This window comes from Somniosus microcephalus, chromosome 11 (assembly GCF_052327205.1).
Source record: "Somniosus microcephalus isolate GS21.2 chromosome 11, FLI_Smic_1.0, whole genome shotgun sequence".
Lineage (NCBI taxonomy): Eukaryota > Metazoa > Chordata > Chondrichthyes > Squaliformes > Somniosidae > Somniosus > Somniosus microcephalus.
The window spans coordinates 233,436,144-233,454,978 of NC_140997.1; the positions used below are offsets into that span (position 1 = coordinate 233,436,144).

An 18,835-nucleotide genomic window follows, 5' to 3' on the forward strand; every position below is an offset into this window, starting at 1 on the left:
GGCCCAGCCTGGCCCCCAGCTCCTGCTCCCGACTTAGGCCCCAACGGCCAGCGACGCAACTACCGGCAAACGCGACGACGTCACGACCCCGAGCGTGATGAGGTCATCACGCTCCCCACGGCACTGCAAGTTCATTCCTCGTGGAGCTGCCGCCGGAACAAGACCTGCGCCACGGTGCTCCTCGGTTGTATTGTCCCCATGCTTCAGCCTTGGAAATTGTTTGTCTGTGAGTATTTAGAATGCTATAGACGATTAGCGTACACTGCATGTTGTAGAAAATGTTTAGTTGTAACTTTCTCTGTCTAGCTGGTTAACTAGCAGCCGTATTTGATACACTATGTACAGGGCTAATTTAAAGAGAATGCCTTCCAGCTTGCTAAATGTAATTCGTTGCCAGATGTACCGTGTTGCCCAGACGTACCTAAATTTGTGTATACATATCAATTATGCGTCTGTATACTAATGTGTCCTTCCATTTCTGTGTTGTATTTCAGTTTTACAGTAAGAATCTTTCAGTAAAGCGTTACAAGAAAAGTCAAGCCTTGTGATTTTATTGGAAGATATCGAGTTGTTCGCTATCTGTCTAGCTCTGCATAGAATCGCGTTGCGAGGGCAGAACAGTAAAAAGACAGCAGCACAGCGGGCTCAAGCACAGGAAGATACCACTCAGCTACCATGAGTCTACACTCAGGAAAACAATATACTCTAGAGGAAGTCGACCAGCCAATCGAGAAGAATGAGCCTCTCCCAGCAAACGAGGCCAAGTCACAGTCCTCTAAAGCAGCCTCTAGAACATCTCGGCGGTCCAGCAGACCGTCGTCACCGACAGCTCTCCCAGCAAACGATGCCAAGTCACAGTTCTCTAAAGTATCCTCTAGGTCATCTCGGCGGTCCAGCAGACCGTCGTCATCGACAGCTTCTGCAGCCGCCAAAGCACGTGCCAAGGCAAAGGCCACCCAGGCGCAATTGTCCTTCGCTGAAAAAGAAGCTGACCTCATGAAGCAGAGAGCCGACCTTGTAAAGCAGAGAGCTGATCTCGCTGCCACTCTCCACATTCTCCAAAGCCAGAGAGCTGCCGCTGCCGCTAAAGCCGAAGCCGCAGCTTATGAAGAAGATGAGGAGAGCGAACGCGGGGAGCCCAGCCAGGAAACATATGACCTGGAACAGCCCCTCAGTCCAGTGCAACGTACAAATGAGTATGTCCAACAACACTCCAAAGTGTTCTCAAAGGAAACATTCAGGTATCTCGACGTAGAACTAGCTACTCACCCCAGCAACAAACGGCCCGTTTTCGGAGACACTGAGCTCAAAAGAGAAGAAACGAGTAAGACTCACCTGCAGAGACCTCCACAACACTCGGCCAATCCAGCTAAGCAGTCCTCGCCCGAGCTGCAAGGCGCACAAGACTTCGCCAGGTACCTTACTCGCCGAGAATTATTAAGTTCAGGCCTCCTAGAATTCGATGACCGTCCTGAAAATTATTGGTCATGGAGAGCATCCTTCCTGAGTACCACCAAGGACTTGAATCTGTCAGCCAGAGAAGAACTAGACTTGATGATAAAGTGGCTCGGAGCCGAGTCGTCAAGGCAGGCGAAGAGAATTCGCTCAGCGCACGTCCTCAATCCCACAGCAGGCCTCAACCTGGTTTGGCAACGTCTCGACGACTGTTATGGGACACCAGAAGTCATCGAACACGCACTGCTCAAGAAGCTTGAGGACTTCCCGAAGCTAACCAACAAGGATAATGTCGAGCTCAGAGAACTGGGTGACATTCTCCTCGAACTGGAGTGTGCCAAGGGAGAAGGTTACCTGACCGGCCTCTCGTATTTGGATACGGCTCGCGGGGTAAACCCAATAGTGGAAAAGCTCCCCCACAATCTTCAAGAGAAATGGATAGCTAAGGGATCCAAGTACAAGGAGGACAATGGAGTGGCATTTCCCCCCTTCTCTCTCTTCTCCAGGTTTGTCCAACAACAGGCAAGGGTGAGGAATGATCCAAGTTTCACTTTCTCCACCTCCAGCAGTTACGCTCCTTCGAGAACAGAGAAACCCACAAAGTACAGCAATAAAGCCTCTGTGAGTGTGCACAAAACAGACGTTCCAGCCGAACCCTCAGTCAACCAATCCAGTTCCGCTGAGAACAAAGTGGATGACCCGGACCGTCAGTGTCCGATACACAAGAAGCCCCACCCACTCAAGAAGTGTCGGAGCTTTAGAGACAAGCCTATTGATGAGCGCAAATCATACCTGAAAGAGAATCGCATCTGCTTCAGGTGTTGTGGGTCGACTATGCACATGGCAAAAGACTGCAAGGTGACAATCAAGTGCCTTGAGTGCAACAGCGAAAAACACATCGCGGCCCTGCATCCAGGTCCTCCTCCTTCAACCACCGAGAGCGCTGCGGTCGACAAAGAGGATAGCGGGGAGCAAAGCGAAGGCACATCTTCTTCGGTCACCTCCAAGTGCACAGAGGTTTGTGGAAACGCAAGCAGCCCACGCTCATGCTCCAAAATCTGCTTGGTTAAAGCATATCCTGCAGGGAGAAAGGAGAAAGCAATCAAAATGTACGCAGTGCTCGATGAGCAAAGTAACAAGTCTCTAGCGAGGACCGAATTCTTCAATCTCTTTGAAGTCAAGGCCAGCGCAGCTCCGTACACGCTAAAAACCTGCGCAGGGACAACAGAGACTACGGGTAGGAGAGTCGGGAACTTCACGATCGAGTCCATGGATGGGAAACTACAGCTTCCCCTCCCCACCCTAATTGAGTGTGACATGATGCCAGACGATAGGACGGAAATTCCCTCCCCAGAGGTCGCACGCTATCAGCCCCACCTACAGCCAGTCGCCGACAAGATTCCAGCTGTGGACCCGGACGCTCCAATCCTCCTGCTCTTGGGAAGAGACATCTTAAGGGTGCACAAGGTGCGCGAGCAAATCAACGGGCCCCACAACGCTCCTTATGCGCAGCGGCTTGACCTGGGATGGGTCCTCGTGGGTGGAGTTTGCCTGGGAACAGTCCACAAACCAGCGGATGTCAGCGTCCATAAAACGAACGTGTTACACAATGGTCGCACATCCTTTCTCAGTCCATGCCCAAACAGGATCCAGGTAAAGGAAGACTACGACGGCATGACGCAGCATCATAGGTCAACCTCCTCTGCCTGTGAGGAAGAGGCAGGCCTCACCGTGAGCACAGACAGCCTAGGATGCTCAGCGTTCGAAAGGTCCGAGGATGACGACAAGCCAGCACTATCCATGGACGACAAAGCCTTCCTAACCATCATGGATGAGGAAGTCTACCAGGACGATGGACACAGCTGGGTGGCACCCTTGCCATTTCGCTCTCCCAGACGCCGTCTTCCGAGCAACAGGGAACAAGCTATGAAGCACCTCTGCTCACTCAGGAGAACACTGGAGAAAAGGCTAGAAATGAAGGGCCATTACATAGAGTTCATGCAGAAGATGCTGGACAACGACCAAGCCGAGCCTGCTCCACCTCTGGAAGAAGGTAAAGAACACTGGTACCTGCCGACATTCGGTGTGTATCACCCACAAAAGCCAGGCCAGGTACGAGTTGTGTTCGACTCAAGCGCTGAATGCAAAGGGGTGTCCCTGAACGATGTACTCCTCAGCGGCCCAGACTTGAACAACACCTTGCTGGGAGTTCTCCTGCGGTTCAGGAAAGAACCCGTAGCCCTGACAGCAGACGTGCAGCAAATGTTTTATTGCTTCGTCGTCCGAGAGGACCACAGGGACTATCTCCGCTACCTGTGGTATGAGGACAACGACTTCAACAAGAAGGTGGTGGAGTACAGGATGAAGGTCCACGTGTTTGGAAACAGCCCTTCACCTGCTGTGGCTATCTACTGCATGAGGCGAGCTGCTCAGAAAGGCAAGCAAGAATATGGCTCCGACGCGAAGCATTTTGTTGAGAGACAGTTCTATGTTGACGATGGTCTTACCTCGGTTACCACACCTGAAGAAGCAATAGACCTCCTGACAAGAACCAGAGCGATGTTGGCAGAGTCCAACCTGAGACTACACAAGGTAGCATCGAACAGTGGACGGGTGATGGAAGCCTTCCCTGCAGAGGACCGTGCCAAGGATCTGAAGGATTTGCACCTTGGAGTGGATCCTCCCCCTTCAACGGAGCCTGGGGCTCTCCTGGAACCTAGAAACAGACAGCTTCACATTCCTGGTGTCCCGTGAAGAAAGGCCATTCACACGGAGAGGCGCCCTGTCCACGGTCAACAGTTTGTACGACCCTTTGGGGTTCGTAGCTCCCATAACAATGCAAGGAAAAGCATTAGTACGGGAACTCTCATCTGATCAGAGTGAGTGGGATGCTCCACTCCTCCCAGAAAAAGAAGCAAAATGGAACCTATGGAAGGAGTCCTTGAAGGCTCTCGAAGACCTGCGCATAGACAGGTGCTACATTCCAGGCTCGCTGTCTTCAACACAGAGAAGAGAGCTGTGCATCTTCTCAGACGCGTCCACAGTAGCAATAGGAGCTGTGGCCTACTTGAGAGCGGCTGACACCGACGGGAAATACCATGTGGGATTCGTTATGGGGAAGTCCAAGTTGGCCCCTCGGCCTGCCCACACCATTCCACGTCTCGAGCTTTGTGCAGCCGTGTTGGCTGTCCAACTGTACGAGTTGATCAGAGACGAGATCGACGTCGATGTGGGCGCCGTCAAGTTCTTCACGGACAGCAAGATTGTACTTGGTTACATCCACAACTCCACAAAAAGGTTTTATGTGTATGTTTCCAACCGGGTGACTCGTATCAGACGATCCACTCACCCTGACCAGTGGTGCTATGTCCCCACGGACCTGAACCCTGCAGACCATGCTACCAGGTCTATACCAGCAGCACACCTACAGCAAAGCAGTTGGTTCTCGGGCCCCTCTTTCCTGTCTAATGTTAACACAGAGGAGACTCCTGAGTCCAATCCCTTCACCCTTGTGGAGCCTGAAGCTGATACTGAGATTCGGCCTGAAGTTACGACCCTGGTCACCAAAGCCTCAGAACCTCAGTTGGGCTCACAACGCTTCGAGCGATTCTCAAGCTGGAGAACACTCTGCCGAACCACAGCCCGACTCATTCACGTAGCAGCATCCTTCAAGGGGAATTCGGACAACATAGAACGCAAGGGATGGAAATGTTCTAAAGAAGCACCCAGCACAAGTGAGCTTTCACAAGCCAAAGATGTGATCATTCGCTCTGCCCAGCACGATGTCTTCAAGGAGGAACTCAAATGTCTTGAAGAGGGACAGACATTCCCCAAGCAGAGCCCACTTAAAAAGCTCAACCCAGTTACAGATGAAGATGGTTTGCTCCGGGTCGGAGGGCGCATATCATCCGCAGACTTGTCAAGAGAAGAAAAGCACCCTCTGATCATCCCGCGCACCCATCACATTGCCACACTACTCGTGAGATACTATCCTGAGCAAGTGGCTCACCAAGGGCGACACATAACAGAAGGAGCTATCCGAGCAGCCGGATACTGGATAATCGGGAGCAAGCGCCTGGTTTCTTCCGTTATCCACAAGTGTGTTACCTGCCGCAAGCTACGAGGGAGGTTAGAGGACCAAAAGATGGCAGACTTGCCCGCTGACAGACTCACTCCAGAGCCTCCATTCACCAGCGTGGGCCTTGACGTCTTTGGGCCATGGACCATCATGACACGTCGCACAAGAGGAGGTAGTGCAGGCAGCAAGCGCTGGGCGGTGCTCTTTACGTGCATGTCTACCAGAGCTGTGCACATTGAGCTGATCGAATCCATGTCAACAGACAGCTTTATCAATGCACTGAGGAGGCTTTTCTCTATCCGTGGTCCAGCCAAACTTCTCCGTTCTGACAGAGGGACTAACTTCATGGGTGCCTGTAAGGAGTTGGACATCCACACGGACGATGCAGCGGTAGGAAGCTACCTCCAAAAGAAAGGATGCACGTGGGTGTTTAACCCCCCACATTCATCCCACATGGGTGGTTCATGGGAGAGGCTCATCGGTGTCGCCAGGCGTATTCTGGATGCCATGCTGCTTCGGACGGGACCTACTCGTCTCACACACGACGTCTTGAGCACTCTCATGGCTGAAGTCATGGCGATCATGAATGCAAGACCCCTGGTGCCGGTGTCCACCGACCCAGACATGCCCGCAGTCCTCACCCCAGCGATGCTCCTGACTCAAAAGATGAGTGCTATTTCAGCCCCCCCTGGAAACTTTGACATGGCTGAGCTACACAGGAAGCAGTGGAAGCAAGTCCAGTGCCTTGCAGACATTTTTGGAAGAGATGGAGAGGAGAGTATTTGTCCACCCTACAGAACCGTAGGAAATGGACAGAAGACAAGCCAAACGTCAAAGTGAGAGATGTCGTCTTGCTGAAAGACAGCCAAGCACACAGAAACGAATGGCCAGTGGGACTGGTCGTCAAAACTCTGCCGAGCAGGGACAAGAGGGTCCGCAAGGTGGAGGTGAAGATCGTCAAGGAGGGGACTGTCAAAGTGTTTCTGAGGCCAGTCTCAGAGATCGTAGTCCTCCTTTCCGAAGAAACCTAGAGAACGGACTCTGAGTATGTCGCTGCCGAAGGACGTTCTCTTCAGGTTTATTTTGTGTCTGTAGTGGTACGAATGGGATCGTACCAAGCGGGGAGTGTGCTGTCTCTCCCTCTAACCCAACCTTACTGTATGTACATAACCTACTTATATATGTATGACTTACCTGTTAGGGCCGTTGCCCCTTTAACTCGCCTTTAGGGCCATTGCCCCTTTAAGACGCGCCCGAGCGTGATGACGTCACGTCACGTACAACGTGACGTGCGTCAGGCGGCTGCCGCCCCGACCCGGCTCGCCAGAAGGCCGCCGGCACAGCCCGGCCCAGCGTCTTCGGCCGCATCGAGCAGCCGCCGGGAGCACCGCTATCTTCCGCTCCCGCGGCAAGCACCGGCCCAGCCTGGCCCCCAGCTCCTGCTCCCGACTTAGGCCCCAACGGCCAGCGACGCAACTACCGGCAAACGCGACGACGTCACGACCCCGAGCGTGATGAGGTCATCACGCTCCCCACGGCACTGCAAGTTCATTCCTCGTGGAGCTGCCGCCGGAACAAGACCTGCGCCACGGTGCTCCTCGGTTGTATTGTCCCCATGCTTCAGCCTTGGAAATTGTTTGTCTGTGAGTATTTAGAATGCTATAGACGATTAGCGTACACTGTATGTTGTAGAAAATGTTTAGTTGTAACTTTCTCTGTCTAGCTGGTTAACTAGCAGCCGTATTTGATACACTATGTACAGGGCTAATTTAAAGAGAATGCCTTCCAGCTTGCTAAATGTAATTCGTTGCCAGATGTACCGTGTTGCCCAGGCGTACCTAAATTTGTGTATACATATCAATTATGCGTCTGTATACTAATGTGTCCTTCCATTTCTGTGTTGTATTTCAGTTTTACAATAAGAATCTTTCAGTAAAGCGTTACAAGAAAAGTCAAGCCTTGTGATTTTATTGGAAGATATCGAGTTGTTCGCTATCTGTCTAGCTCTGCATAGGATCGCGTTGCGAGGGCAGAACACTCCCTGCTCTTATATTCTATGCCTCAGCTAATAAAGGCAAGTATCCCGTATGCCTTCTTAACCACCTTATCTACCTGTCCTGCTACCTTCAGGGATCTGTGGACATGCACTCCAAGGTCCCTCTGATCTTAGAAACATAGACATAGAAACATAGAAGATAGGAGCAGGAGTAGGCCATTCGGCCCCTCGAGCCTGCTCCGCCATTCAATGCGATCATGGCTGATCATCCAAATTCAGTACCCTGTCCCTGCCTTCTCCCCATATCCCTTGATCCCCTTAGCCTTAAGAAATATATCTAACTCCTTGAATATATTTAATGAATTGGCCTCAACTGCCTTCTGTGGTAGAGAATTCCACAGGTTCACCACTCTCTGGGTGAAGAAATTCCTCCTCATCTCAGTCCTAAATGGCCTACCCCTTATCCTTAGACTGTGACCCCTGGTTCTGGACTCCCCCGCCATCGGGAACAGCCTTCCTGCATCTAGCCTGTCTAGTCCTGTTAGAATTTTATAAGTTTCAATGAGATCCCCTCTCATTCTTCTAAACTCTAGCGAATATAAGCCTAATCGACCCAATCTCCCCTCATACGTCATTCCTGCCATCCCAGGTATCAGTCTGGTGAATCTTCACTGCACTCCCTCCATGGCAAGAACATCCTTCCTCAGATAAGGTGACCAAAACTGCACACAATACTCAAGGTGTGGTCTCACCAAGACCCTGTACAACTGCAGCAAGACATTCTTGCTCCTGTACTTGAATCCTCTCTCTATGAAGGCCAACATACCATTTGCCTTCTTAACCGCCTGCTGTACCTGCATGCTTACCTTCAGCGACTGGTGTACAAGGACACCCAGGTATCGTTGCACTTCCCCTTTTCCCAATCTATTGCCATTCAGATAATAATCTGCCTGCCTGTTTTTGCCACCAAAGTGGTAACCTCGCATTTATCCACATTATACTGCATCAGCCATGCATGTGCCCAATCACCCAACCTGTCCAAATCATCCTGGAGTTTCTCTGCATCCTCCTCACAGCACACACGCCCACCCAGCTTTGTGTTGGCTGCAAACTTGGCGCTATTACATCTAGTTCCCATGTCTAGATCATTAATATATATTGTGAATAACTGGGGTCCTAGCACCGATCCCTGCGGTACCCCAGTAGTCACTGCCTTCCACTCGGAAAAAGACCCGTTTATTCCAACTCTTTGCTTCCTGTCTTCCAACCAGTTCTCTGTCCAAGTCAAAACCTTACCCCCAATCCCATGTGCTTCAACTTTTCACGCTAATCACTTATGCGGGACCTTATCGAAAGCCTTCTGAAAGTCCAAATACACCACATCCACTGGTTCTCCCTTATCTATTCTACCAGTTACATCCTCAAAAAATTCCAGTAGATTAGTCAAGCATGAGTTACCTTTTTGTAAATCCATGTTGACTTTGTCCGATCCTGTCACTGTTTTCCAAGTGCTCTGCTATTACATCTTTTATAATGGACGCTAGCATTTTCCCCACTACCGATGTCAGGCTTACCGGTCTATAATTCCCCATTTTTTCTCTACCACCTTTTTTAAATAGTGGGGTTCTTCTGCACTTCTCAGTGTCCTGCCATTTATAGTGTATTCCCTTTCCTTGTTAGCCCTCCCCAAATGCATTTGCTCACAATTCTCTGAATTGAATTCCATTTGCCACTGTTCTGCCCACCTGACCAGTCCATTGATATCTTCCTGCAGTCTGCAGCTTCCTTCTGTGAGAAGCCCAGTGAGAACAACCAAAAAACCAATGGAACTGCGCCGGCGCAGCGACTATTGTTGTTTGTTGGCAGCAGTCGCGTCCTCTTACTATCTCTGTGGTCGTTTCGGAGATTGGTTTGGCACAGAGTGGTCTGTCCTCTCCCAGGACAATGGGTTTGGGTTTGATTTCTTTGGCATCCAGAAGCAAGCAGTGGGTTTGAAAGGTAATAAAGATCTAGCATCAGTCAAATTCATGACTTGTAACATATTGATATCGGCTAGCACCTCCAGCTCCCCCCCCTGCCATGACCTTTACTGCCAAGAAGGACAAGAACAGCAATGTTGTGCAAACACTGTCATCCCCAAGATCCCCTCCTAGTCACGCACCATCCCGACTTGGACACATCGCCATTCCTTCATCGTCGCTGGGTCAATATCCTGGGCCGCCCTCTTGAAGCGCTGCCATCCTTGACTAGACTGCAAGGGGACTTCATTGACTGCAAAGCGCTTGGGACGTCCAGAGGTTGTGAAAGGTGCTATATAAATGCAAGTCTTTCTTTAGGTAGGGAATTCCAGGAGGAACGGCTGATACATGTCCAAGTGGGGGTTGTGTGTGTGAGTTGGAGGTGATAGTGTTCCCTTTAACTTTAGAAAGACTTTGTCCCTTTAAAAGCTGCCCTTTCAAACTAAGCATATCTATTTCAGGGACTCGGTCAGTGGTTCCTTTGTGGTTGTGCTCACGTTGTTGAATATTGAAAGATCATGTGATAAGTATTTGAGGAACTCAACAGTTGGTCTTTTTGCTCCTTCCCCTTCGGCCATTCTGGAGCTTGGAGTAAGTTCCTTGTCTTGTTATGTTCACTTCAATGTGTAATTGTCATTCAAACACAAAAATAAAAACCGAATAAATCATACAGCTGTATATCCAAGTTTGCAGATGACACTGAGTTAGACCCAGGAAGTTGTGTGGATGGGAGCAGGAAGTTAGAGGGACGTAGGCAGACTAAGCGAGCGGGCAAAACTGTGGCAGATGGGGTTCAATGTGGGGAAGTGTGAAGTGGACTGAGATCCGAGAAAGACAATCGGAATATCTTCCTAATGGTGAGAGACGAGGATCTGTGGAGGAGCAAATGGGTTTCAGTGTCCATGTACGCAGATCACTAAAAGCCAGCGTACAGGTACAAAAAGTTATTAAAAAGGCTAATGGAATGTTGGCCAGGAGTCCTGCCCCCGCACAGCTGACCCTTTCTCCCACCTTCAGAATTCTCGTTCTACCTGGACCCCTCCCTCTAGCCTCTTACCCTCTCTAGATCTTTTCATTGCAAACTGCTGGTGTGACATCGGCCGTTTCTCTGCTCCCCTCACTTACTCTAACCTACCTCCCTCTGAACTTGCAGCACTCCGTTCTCTCAGAACCAACCCTAACCTGCTGACGAGGGTGGCACTGTTGTTGTTTAACCTCTACCTTACGGAGGTTGAATGCCAGCTCTCCGACACCTCCTCCTACCTCCCCCTGGACCGTGACCCCACTACCGAACATCAAGCCATTGTTTCCAAGACTGTCACTGACCTCATCTCCTCTGGAGATCTTCCCTCCACGGCCTCCAACCTCATAGACCCCCAACCCCGCACAGCCCGCTTCTACCACCTTCCCAAGATCCACAAATGGGACTGCCCTGGGAGACCCATCATTTCAGCCTGTTCTTGCCCCATGAAACTGATTTCTTCCTGTCTCGACTCTATTTTCTATCCCCCTGTCAAGTCTCTTCCCACCTACATCCATGACTGTTCCGACACCCTCCACTTTAACAGTTTCCAGTTCCCTGATCCTAACCATCTCCTTTTCACACCATGGACGTCCAATCCCTCTACACCTCCATCCCCCACCAGGATGGCCTGAGGGCGCTCCGCTTCTTCCTTGAACAGAGGCCCGACCAGTCCCCATCCACCACCACCCTCCTCCGCCTGGCTGAACTTGTTCTCACATTGAACAACTTCTCCTTTGACTCCACTCACTTCCTCTAAATAAAAAGTGTTGCTATGGGAACCCACGTAGGCCCTAGCCAATGTTCCCTGTAATTTTTTTGGGCTGTGCAGCCCATTCAGAATTCCGCCTGCGCAGTTTTTTACATTTAAAAGCCGGCTCACCGGCTGTGCGGGACCCCTGGAGTGCCGTGTATTTAAAGGGAACATTAGTCCGAGATCTGCCTGCCTTTCCGTGGGATATGTGGAACACTCTTTGTTCCAGTCCTACTCGGGTCCCCTCCCTCACCTCTTTTTCCGGTACATTGATGACTGTATCGGTGCCGTTTCCTGCTCTCGCCCCGAACTGGAAAATTTCATCAACTTTGCTTCCAATTTCTACCCTTCCCTCACCTTCACATGGTCCATATCTGACTCTATAAATGCAAGTTTTTCTTTTTTTCCTTCCCTTCCCCAACTTCTCTGTCTCCATTTCTGGGTATAGGCTATCGACAAACATCCACTATAAACCCACTGACTCCCACAGCTACCTGGATTACACTTCCTCCCACCCCGCTTCCTGTAAGGACTCTATTCCATTCTCCCAGTTTCTCCGTCTCCACCGCATCTGTTCTGACGATGCCACCTTCCGTACCAGTGTTTCCGACATGTCTTCCTTTTCCTCAAACGAGGATTCCCCTCTACCGTGGTTGACATGGCCCTCGACCGTGTCCGTTCCATTTCCCGCACTTCTGCTCGCAGCCCTTCCCCTCCCTCCCAGAACCACAATAGGAATCCCCTTGTCCTCACCTTTCACACCACCAGCCTCCACATTCAACGGATCATCCTCCGCCATCTCCAGCGTGATCCAACCACCAAACACATCTTTCCCTCCCCTCCCCTTTCAGCATTCTGAAGGGACCACTCCCTCCGCGACACCCTGGTCCACTCCTCAATCATCACTAACACCCCCTCCCCTTCACCCGGCACCTTCCCGTGCAAGCGCAGGAGATGCAACACCTGCCCTTTTACCTCCTCCCTTCCACTGTCCAGGGCCCCAAACACCCCTTCCAGGTGAAACAGCGATTTACTTGTACTTGCCAATCTAGTACACTGTATTCGCTGCTCACGATGTGGTCTCCTCTACATTGGGGACACCAAACGCAGATCAGGTGACCGCTTTGCGGAACACCTCCGTTCAGTCCGTAAGGGTGACCCCGAGCTTCCGGTCGCCTGTCATTTTAATTCACCGCTCCATTCCCACTCGGACCTCACCGTCCTTGGCCTCTTGCATTGCTCCACGGAAGCTCAACGTAAACTCGAGGAACAGCACCTCATCTTCCGATTAGGCACTCTGCAGCCTTCTGGACTCAACATCGAGTTCAACAATTTCAGATCATAACCTCTGCCCCCATTTTTTCAGACGGCAATCGTTGATTCTGCCATTCCCATTTACACCTTCTCTAGACCCATCTTTTGTTTCTTTACTTGTTCCATTACCATCTCCCTTTGCCTCGTGCTATCATCCCTTTTGTCCTTTAATCTCTCCTGCCGTCCATCCTATCACAGACCTTCCCTTTGTTCTTTCCTCCCCTTTCCCGGCCCCTGCACTTGCTTAAAAACCTGTTCCATCTCCAACTTTTTCCAGTTCTGACGAAGGGTCATCGACCTGAAATGTTAACTCTGTTTCTCTCTCCACAGATGCTGCCTGACATAATTTTAGATTGGAAATTGCACATGTCACTCCACTTTTTAAGAATGGCGAGAGAGGGAAACCAGGGAATTATAAACCAGTTAGCCTAACATCTGTTGTCGGGAAATTGCTAGAGTCTATAATTAAGGATAGAATGACTGAACACCTCGAATATTTTCAGTTGATCAGAGAGAGCCAGCATGGATTTGTGAAAGGTACGTCATGCCTGACAAACCTGATTGCATTTTTTGAGGAGGTGATTAAAGTAGTGAACAAGGGAATGTCTATGGATGTTATTTATATGGACTTCCAGAAGGCATTTGATAAAGTCCCACATAAGAGACTGTTAACTAAGGTAGAAGCCCACAGAATTGAGGGCAAATTATTGACCTGGTTAGGAGATTAGCTGAGCGGCAGGAGACAGAGAGTCAGGATAATGGGCAGGTACTCTAATTGGCAGGAGGTGACTAGTGGTGTCCCCAGGGATCAGTGTGGGGGCCTCAACTATTCACAGTATTAATGAATTAGATGATGACATAGAAAGTCATAGATCCAAATTTGTCAATGACACAAAGATAGGTGGCATTGTAGGCAGTGGAGATGAAAGCATAAAATTACAAAGGGATATCGGCAAATGTGAGGTCATCCACTTTGGACCTTCGTCAGGACTGAAAAAACACAAGAAATGAAACAGATTAAAGGCCAGTTTGGGGGCTGGGAAATGGGGATGAGAGAACAAAAGAGAAGTGAAGAGACATTGGCCCAGAAATTCGGGTCGGGGGCTTCCCGCGGGTGCAAGCCCCCGACCTGCACTTACCTAGCGCGCCAGCCGTTGAGCTGTGGGCCCACGTGGGATTCTGATCCTGGGCCTCCTCCAACTGCCGGTGCGCAGTGCTTGCGTATCCCAGGGGCGCAGTTAGTTCGATGCGTCCCCTGGGATCACGTGGGCCATGGAGAGCCAATCAGAGCAGGGAATGCTTCATTCATAAGTCTGACAGGAAGAGCTGTCAAACTTAGAAATACTATGGACCCCAAAACATTGCTAAATCTTCAAATAAATTTTTTTTTAAACCACATTTTTTAAATAAACTATAAATTACATGAAATAACTTTTAAACAGTATAAATTTTTGAAAAAAATAATTTTATTTTCTAACGGGGCTAAAAATAAACTTACCTTGCTTTAAAGTATTTAAAAATAATAAACCTGTGGAAAAAATGTTTTAATTTTAATTAATTCACCACTTGTATAAAGCAGGCCTTACGCCTGCTTTTTACATGTGTAACTTCTGGAGACTTACCCTCCCGGGAAAACCTGTACAAAAAAAACCCGAAGTTCGATGCGCACGCGCTGCCTCTCCCGCGCACGCATTCGACCTCTGAACCCCTGCTTTCAGGGGAACGGAAGTGCCGGTTTCCCGCGCATGCGCAGTGCATGCAGGAAACCGGCACTTCCATTGGGCCCACGGGTGAGTACCCTGTGCGTACTCACCCGGGGAGACCCGAATTTCTGGGCCATTAAGAGGTTTCGACCTGAAACGTTGACTCTATTTCTCTCTCCACGGATGTTGCCTGGCCTGCTGAGTTTTTCCAGCATTTTCTGTTGTTATTTCGGATTTCCAGCATCCGCAGTATTTTGCTATCGTACTAAAAGTAACGACGCAGGTTAATAAGGCCATAAAATAACAAACCAAGCACTGGGGTTTATTTCTGGTCGCCATATTATAAAAAGAATAAGGAGGCACTGGAGAGGGTGCAGAGAAGATTTACAAGGATGGTATCAGAAATGCGAGGGTGCACCTATCAGGAAAGGGTGAACAGGCTGGGTCTCTTTTCAAGAGATGGGTGAACGGGACTGGATGCGAGTTAGGACACGGGGCAGTGAGCATAGGGGGTGATGGGTGAACGGGACTGGGTGTGAGTTAGGACACGGGGCAGTGAGCACAGGGGGTGATGGGTGAACGGGACTGGGTGTGAGTTAGGACACGGGGCAGTGAGCACGGGGTGATGGGTGAACGGGACTGGGTGTGAGTTAGGACAGGGGGCAGTGAGCACAGGGGATGATGGGTGAACGGGACTGGGTGCGAGTTAGGACATGGTGCAGCGAGCACCGGGGGTGATGGGTGAATGGGACTGGGTGTGAGTTAGGACACGGGGCAGTGAGCACAGGGGGTGATGGGTGAACCGGACTGGGTGTGAGTTAGGACACGGGGCAGTGAGCACAGGGGGTGATGGGTGAACGGGTCTGGGTGTGAGTTAGGACACGGGGCAGTGAGCACAGGGGGCGATGGGTGAACGGGACTGGGTGTGAGTTAGGACACGGGGCAGTGAGCACAGGGGGTGATGGGTGAACGGGACTGGGTGTGAGTTAGGACACGAGGCAGTGAGCACAGGGGGTGATGGGTGAACGGGACTTGCTGCGAGTTAGGACACGGGGCAGTGAGCACAGGGGGTGATGGGTGAACGGGACTGGGTGTGAGTTAGGACACGGGGCAGTGAGCACAGGGGGTGATGGGTGAACGGGACTGGGTGTGAGTTAGGACACGGGGCAGTGAGCACAGGGGGTGATGGGTGAACGGGACTGGGTGTGAGTTAGGACACGGGGCAGTGAGCACAGGGGGTGATGGGTGAACGGGACTGGGTGTGAGTTAGGACACGGGGCAGTGAGCACAGGGGGTGATGGGTGAACGGGACTGGGTGTGAGTTAGGACACGGGGCAGTGAGCACAGTGGGTGATGGGTGAACAGGACTGGGTGTGAGTTAGGACACGGTGCAGCGAGCACAGCGGGTGATGGGTGAACGGGACTGGGTGTGAGTTAGGACACGGGGCAGTGAGCACAGGGGGTGATGGTTGAACGGGACTGGGTGTGAGTTAGGACACGGGGCAGTGAGCACAGGGAGTGATGGGTGAACGGGACTGGGTGTGAGTTAGGACACGGGACAGTGAGCACAGGGGGTGATGGGTGAACGGGACTGGGTGTGAGTTAGGACACGGGGCAGTGAGCACAGGGGGTGATGGGTGAACGGGACTGGGTGTGAGTTAGGACACGGGGCAGTGAGCACAGGGGGTGATGGGTGAACGGGACTGGGTGTGAGTTAGGACACGGGGCAGTGAGCACAGGGGGTGATGGGTGAACGGGACTGGGTGTGAGTTAGGACACGGGGCAGTGAGCACAGGGGGTGATGGGTGAACGGGACTTGGTGTTGTAATGATATCAGCAAATAGTGATGTTATTTCCTGTTTGATTATGATGCCTTATCAGCATGTTTGCATGTATTGATTGCTTGTGCCTGACCAGCAGAGGGCATGTGACTACAAGAACTGCCTTGCTTGCCTCGGTCACATGGGACACGGGGCAGCAGAGATTTGCATGAGCTGAAGATTATGGAGGGTAATCAAAAGACCCTAAAGTGACATCAGTAGGAGGGGAGGCAGAAAGACATGAAGGGTGTGCATCCCACGACACCCACTTACTATTGCGGGGCTGCGATTAGCTGATTTAAGGCAGAGCTTGCATGGAACGTTTGACCTGGCGTGTCCGTCACTGAGGGTGCGCTGCACTGTCGGAGGGGCAGTACTGAGGGAGCGCCGCACTGTCGGAGGGGCAGTACTGAGGGAGCGCCGCACTGTCGGAGGGGCAGTACTGAGGGAGTGCTGCACTGTCGGAGGGGCAGTACTGAAGGAGCGCCGCACTGTCGGAGGGGCAGTACTGAGGGAGCGCCGCACTGTCGGAGGGGCAGTACTGAGAGAGCGCCGCACCGTCGGAGGGGCAGTACTGAGGGAGTGCTGCACTGTCGGAGGGGCAGTACTGAAGGAGCGCCGCACTGTCGGAGGGGCAGTACTGAGGGAGCGCCGCACTGTCGGAGGGGCAGTACTGAGAGAGCGCCGCACCGTTGGAGGGGCAGTACTGAGGGAGCGCTGCACTGTCGGAGGGGCAGTACTGCGGGAGCGCCATACTGTCGGAGGGGCAGTACCGAGGGAGCCGCAATGTTGGAGGGGCAGTACTGCGGGAGCGCTGCGCTGTCGGAGGATCAGTACTGAGGGAGCACTGCATTGTTGGAGGATCAGTACTGAGGGAGCGCCACACTGTCGGAGGGGCAGTACTGAGGGAGCGGCGTACTGTCGGAGGGGCAATACTGAGGGAACGCTGCACTGTCGGAGGGGTAGTACTGAGGGAGCGCCGCACTGTCGGAGGGGCAGTACTGAGGGAGCACTGCACTGTCGGAGGATCAGTACTGAGGGAGTGCTGCACTGTCGGAGGGACAGTACTGAGGGAGCGCTGCACTGTCGGAGGGACCGTACTGAGGGAGCGCCGCACTGTCAGAGGGGCAGTACTGAGGGAGCGCTGCACTGTCGGTTGGGCAGTACTGAGGGAGTGCTGCACTGTCAGAGGGGCAGTACTGAGGGAGCGCTGCACTGTTGGAGGATCAGTACTGAGGGCGCGCTGCACTGTCGGAGTGACAGTACTGAGGGCGCGCTGCACTGTCGGAGTGACAGTACTGAGGGAGCGCTGCATTGTCGGAGGGGCAGTACTGAGGGAGCGCTGCATTGTCGGAGGGGCAGTACTGAGGGAGCGCTGCACTGTCGGAGGGGCAGTACTGAGGGAGCGCTGCACTGTCAGAGGGGCAGTACTGAGGGAGCGCTGCACTGTCAGAGGGGCAGTACTGAGGGAGCGCTGCACTGTTGGAGGGGCAGTACTGAGGGAGCGCTGCACTGTCGGAGGGGCAGTACTGAGGGAGCGCTGCACTGTTGGAGGGGCAGTACTGAGGGAGCGCTGCACTGTCGGAGTGACAGTACTGAGGGAGCGCCGCACTGTCGGAGGGGCAGTACTGAGGGAGTGCTGCACTGTCGGAGGGGCAGTACTGAGGGAGTGCCGCACTGTCGGAGGGGCAGTACTGAGGGAGCGCTGCACTGTCGGAGGGGCAGTACTGAGGGAGTGCTGCACTGTCGGAGGGGCAGTACTGAGGGAGTGCCGCACTGTCGGCGGGGCAGTGCTGAGGGAGCGCTGCACTGTCGGAGGGGCAGTACTGAGGGAGTGCTGCACTGTCGGAGGGGCAGTACTGAGGGAGCGCCGCACTGTCGGAGGGGCAGTACTGAGGGAGCGCTGCACTGTCGGAGGTGCCGTCTTTCAGATGAGACGTTAAACCGAGGCCCCGTCTGCCCTTGCAGGTGAACATAAAAGATCCCACGGTACTATTTCAAAGAAGAGCAGGGGAGTTCTCCCCGGTGTCCTGGGTCAATATCTACCCCTCGGCCAACATTGCTAAAACAGATTACCGGGTCATTATCACTTTGCTGTTTGCGGGAGCTTGCTGTGCGCAAATTGACTACCGCGTTTCCTACATTACAACAGTGACTACACTTCAAAAAAAAGTACTTCATTGGCCGTAAAGCTCTTTGGGACATTGAGGTCGTGAAAGGCGCTATAGAAATGCAAGTTCTTTCTTTTTACGACAGAAGATAGTCATCCAGCAACTGAACCATCAGGGGGAGCCCAAGAATCACCAGTAACTCCCGGAACCTTTTGCTTCATTCCATCTGGGGTTTTTTTTTAATATCTCTGTTTTTTTATTTTTATTGCCTAACCAGATAGCGTGCCTGCTGGTATCACCGGGGAGTTCTCGGGCTGCCTTGCGATGTGCTGGGGAGGTGACGGACTTGTTTATTGTGAAACGGACGCGATCAGAAGGCCTTTCTTTTTTTCATCTTAACCAATCTTGTGATCTGTCTCTTGTGGCCCTGGAGCTGATTAAACATCAGCAGGCAACAATCGTAAACCCTCGCAGCAGCAAAAACAGTCTCATAGCGGTTAGGTTATTGGGCCAGTAATCCCGAGGCCTGGACGAATGATCCAGAGTCACAAGTTCAAATCCAACC

General features: G+C 52.0%; 1 protein-coding gene across 1 annotated transcript; it reads left to right on the forward strand.

Moving 5' to 3' along the window:
• The first annotated feature begins 4,196 nt into the window (after positions 1-4,196).
• LOC147111344 (uncharacterized) lies at positions 4,197-7,489 on the forward strand. Its single transcript, XM_086002133.1, has 2 exons — positions 4,197-7,176; positions 7,445-7,489. Exon 1 carries the CDS (start codon positions 4,292-4,294, stop codon positions 6,371-6,373), a length of 2,082 nt encoding a protein of 693 aa, XP_085858259.1. The 5' UTR covers positions 4,197-4,291; the 3' UTR covers positions 6,374-7,176; positions 7,445-7,489.
• Positions 7,490-18,835: the final 11,346 nt, after the last annotated feature.

Excerpts from the sequence above, each read along its gene's own strand:
- LOC147111344 (XM_086002133.1), top strand. The coding sequence starts at position 4,292 with ATGCAAGGAAAAGCATTAGTACGGGAACTCTCATCTGATCAGAGTGAG.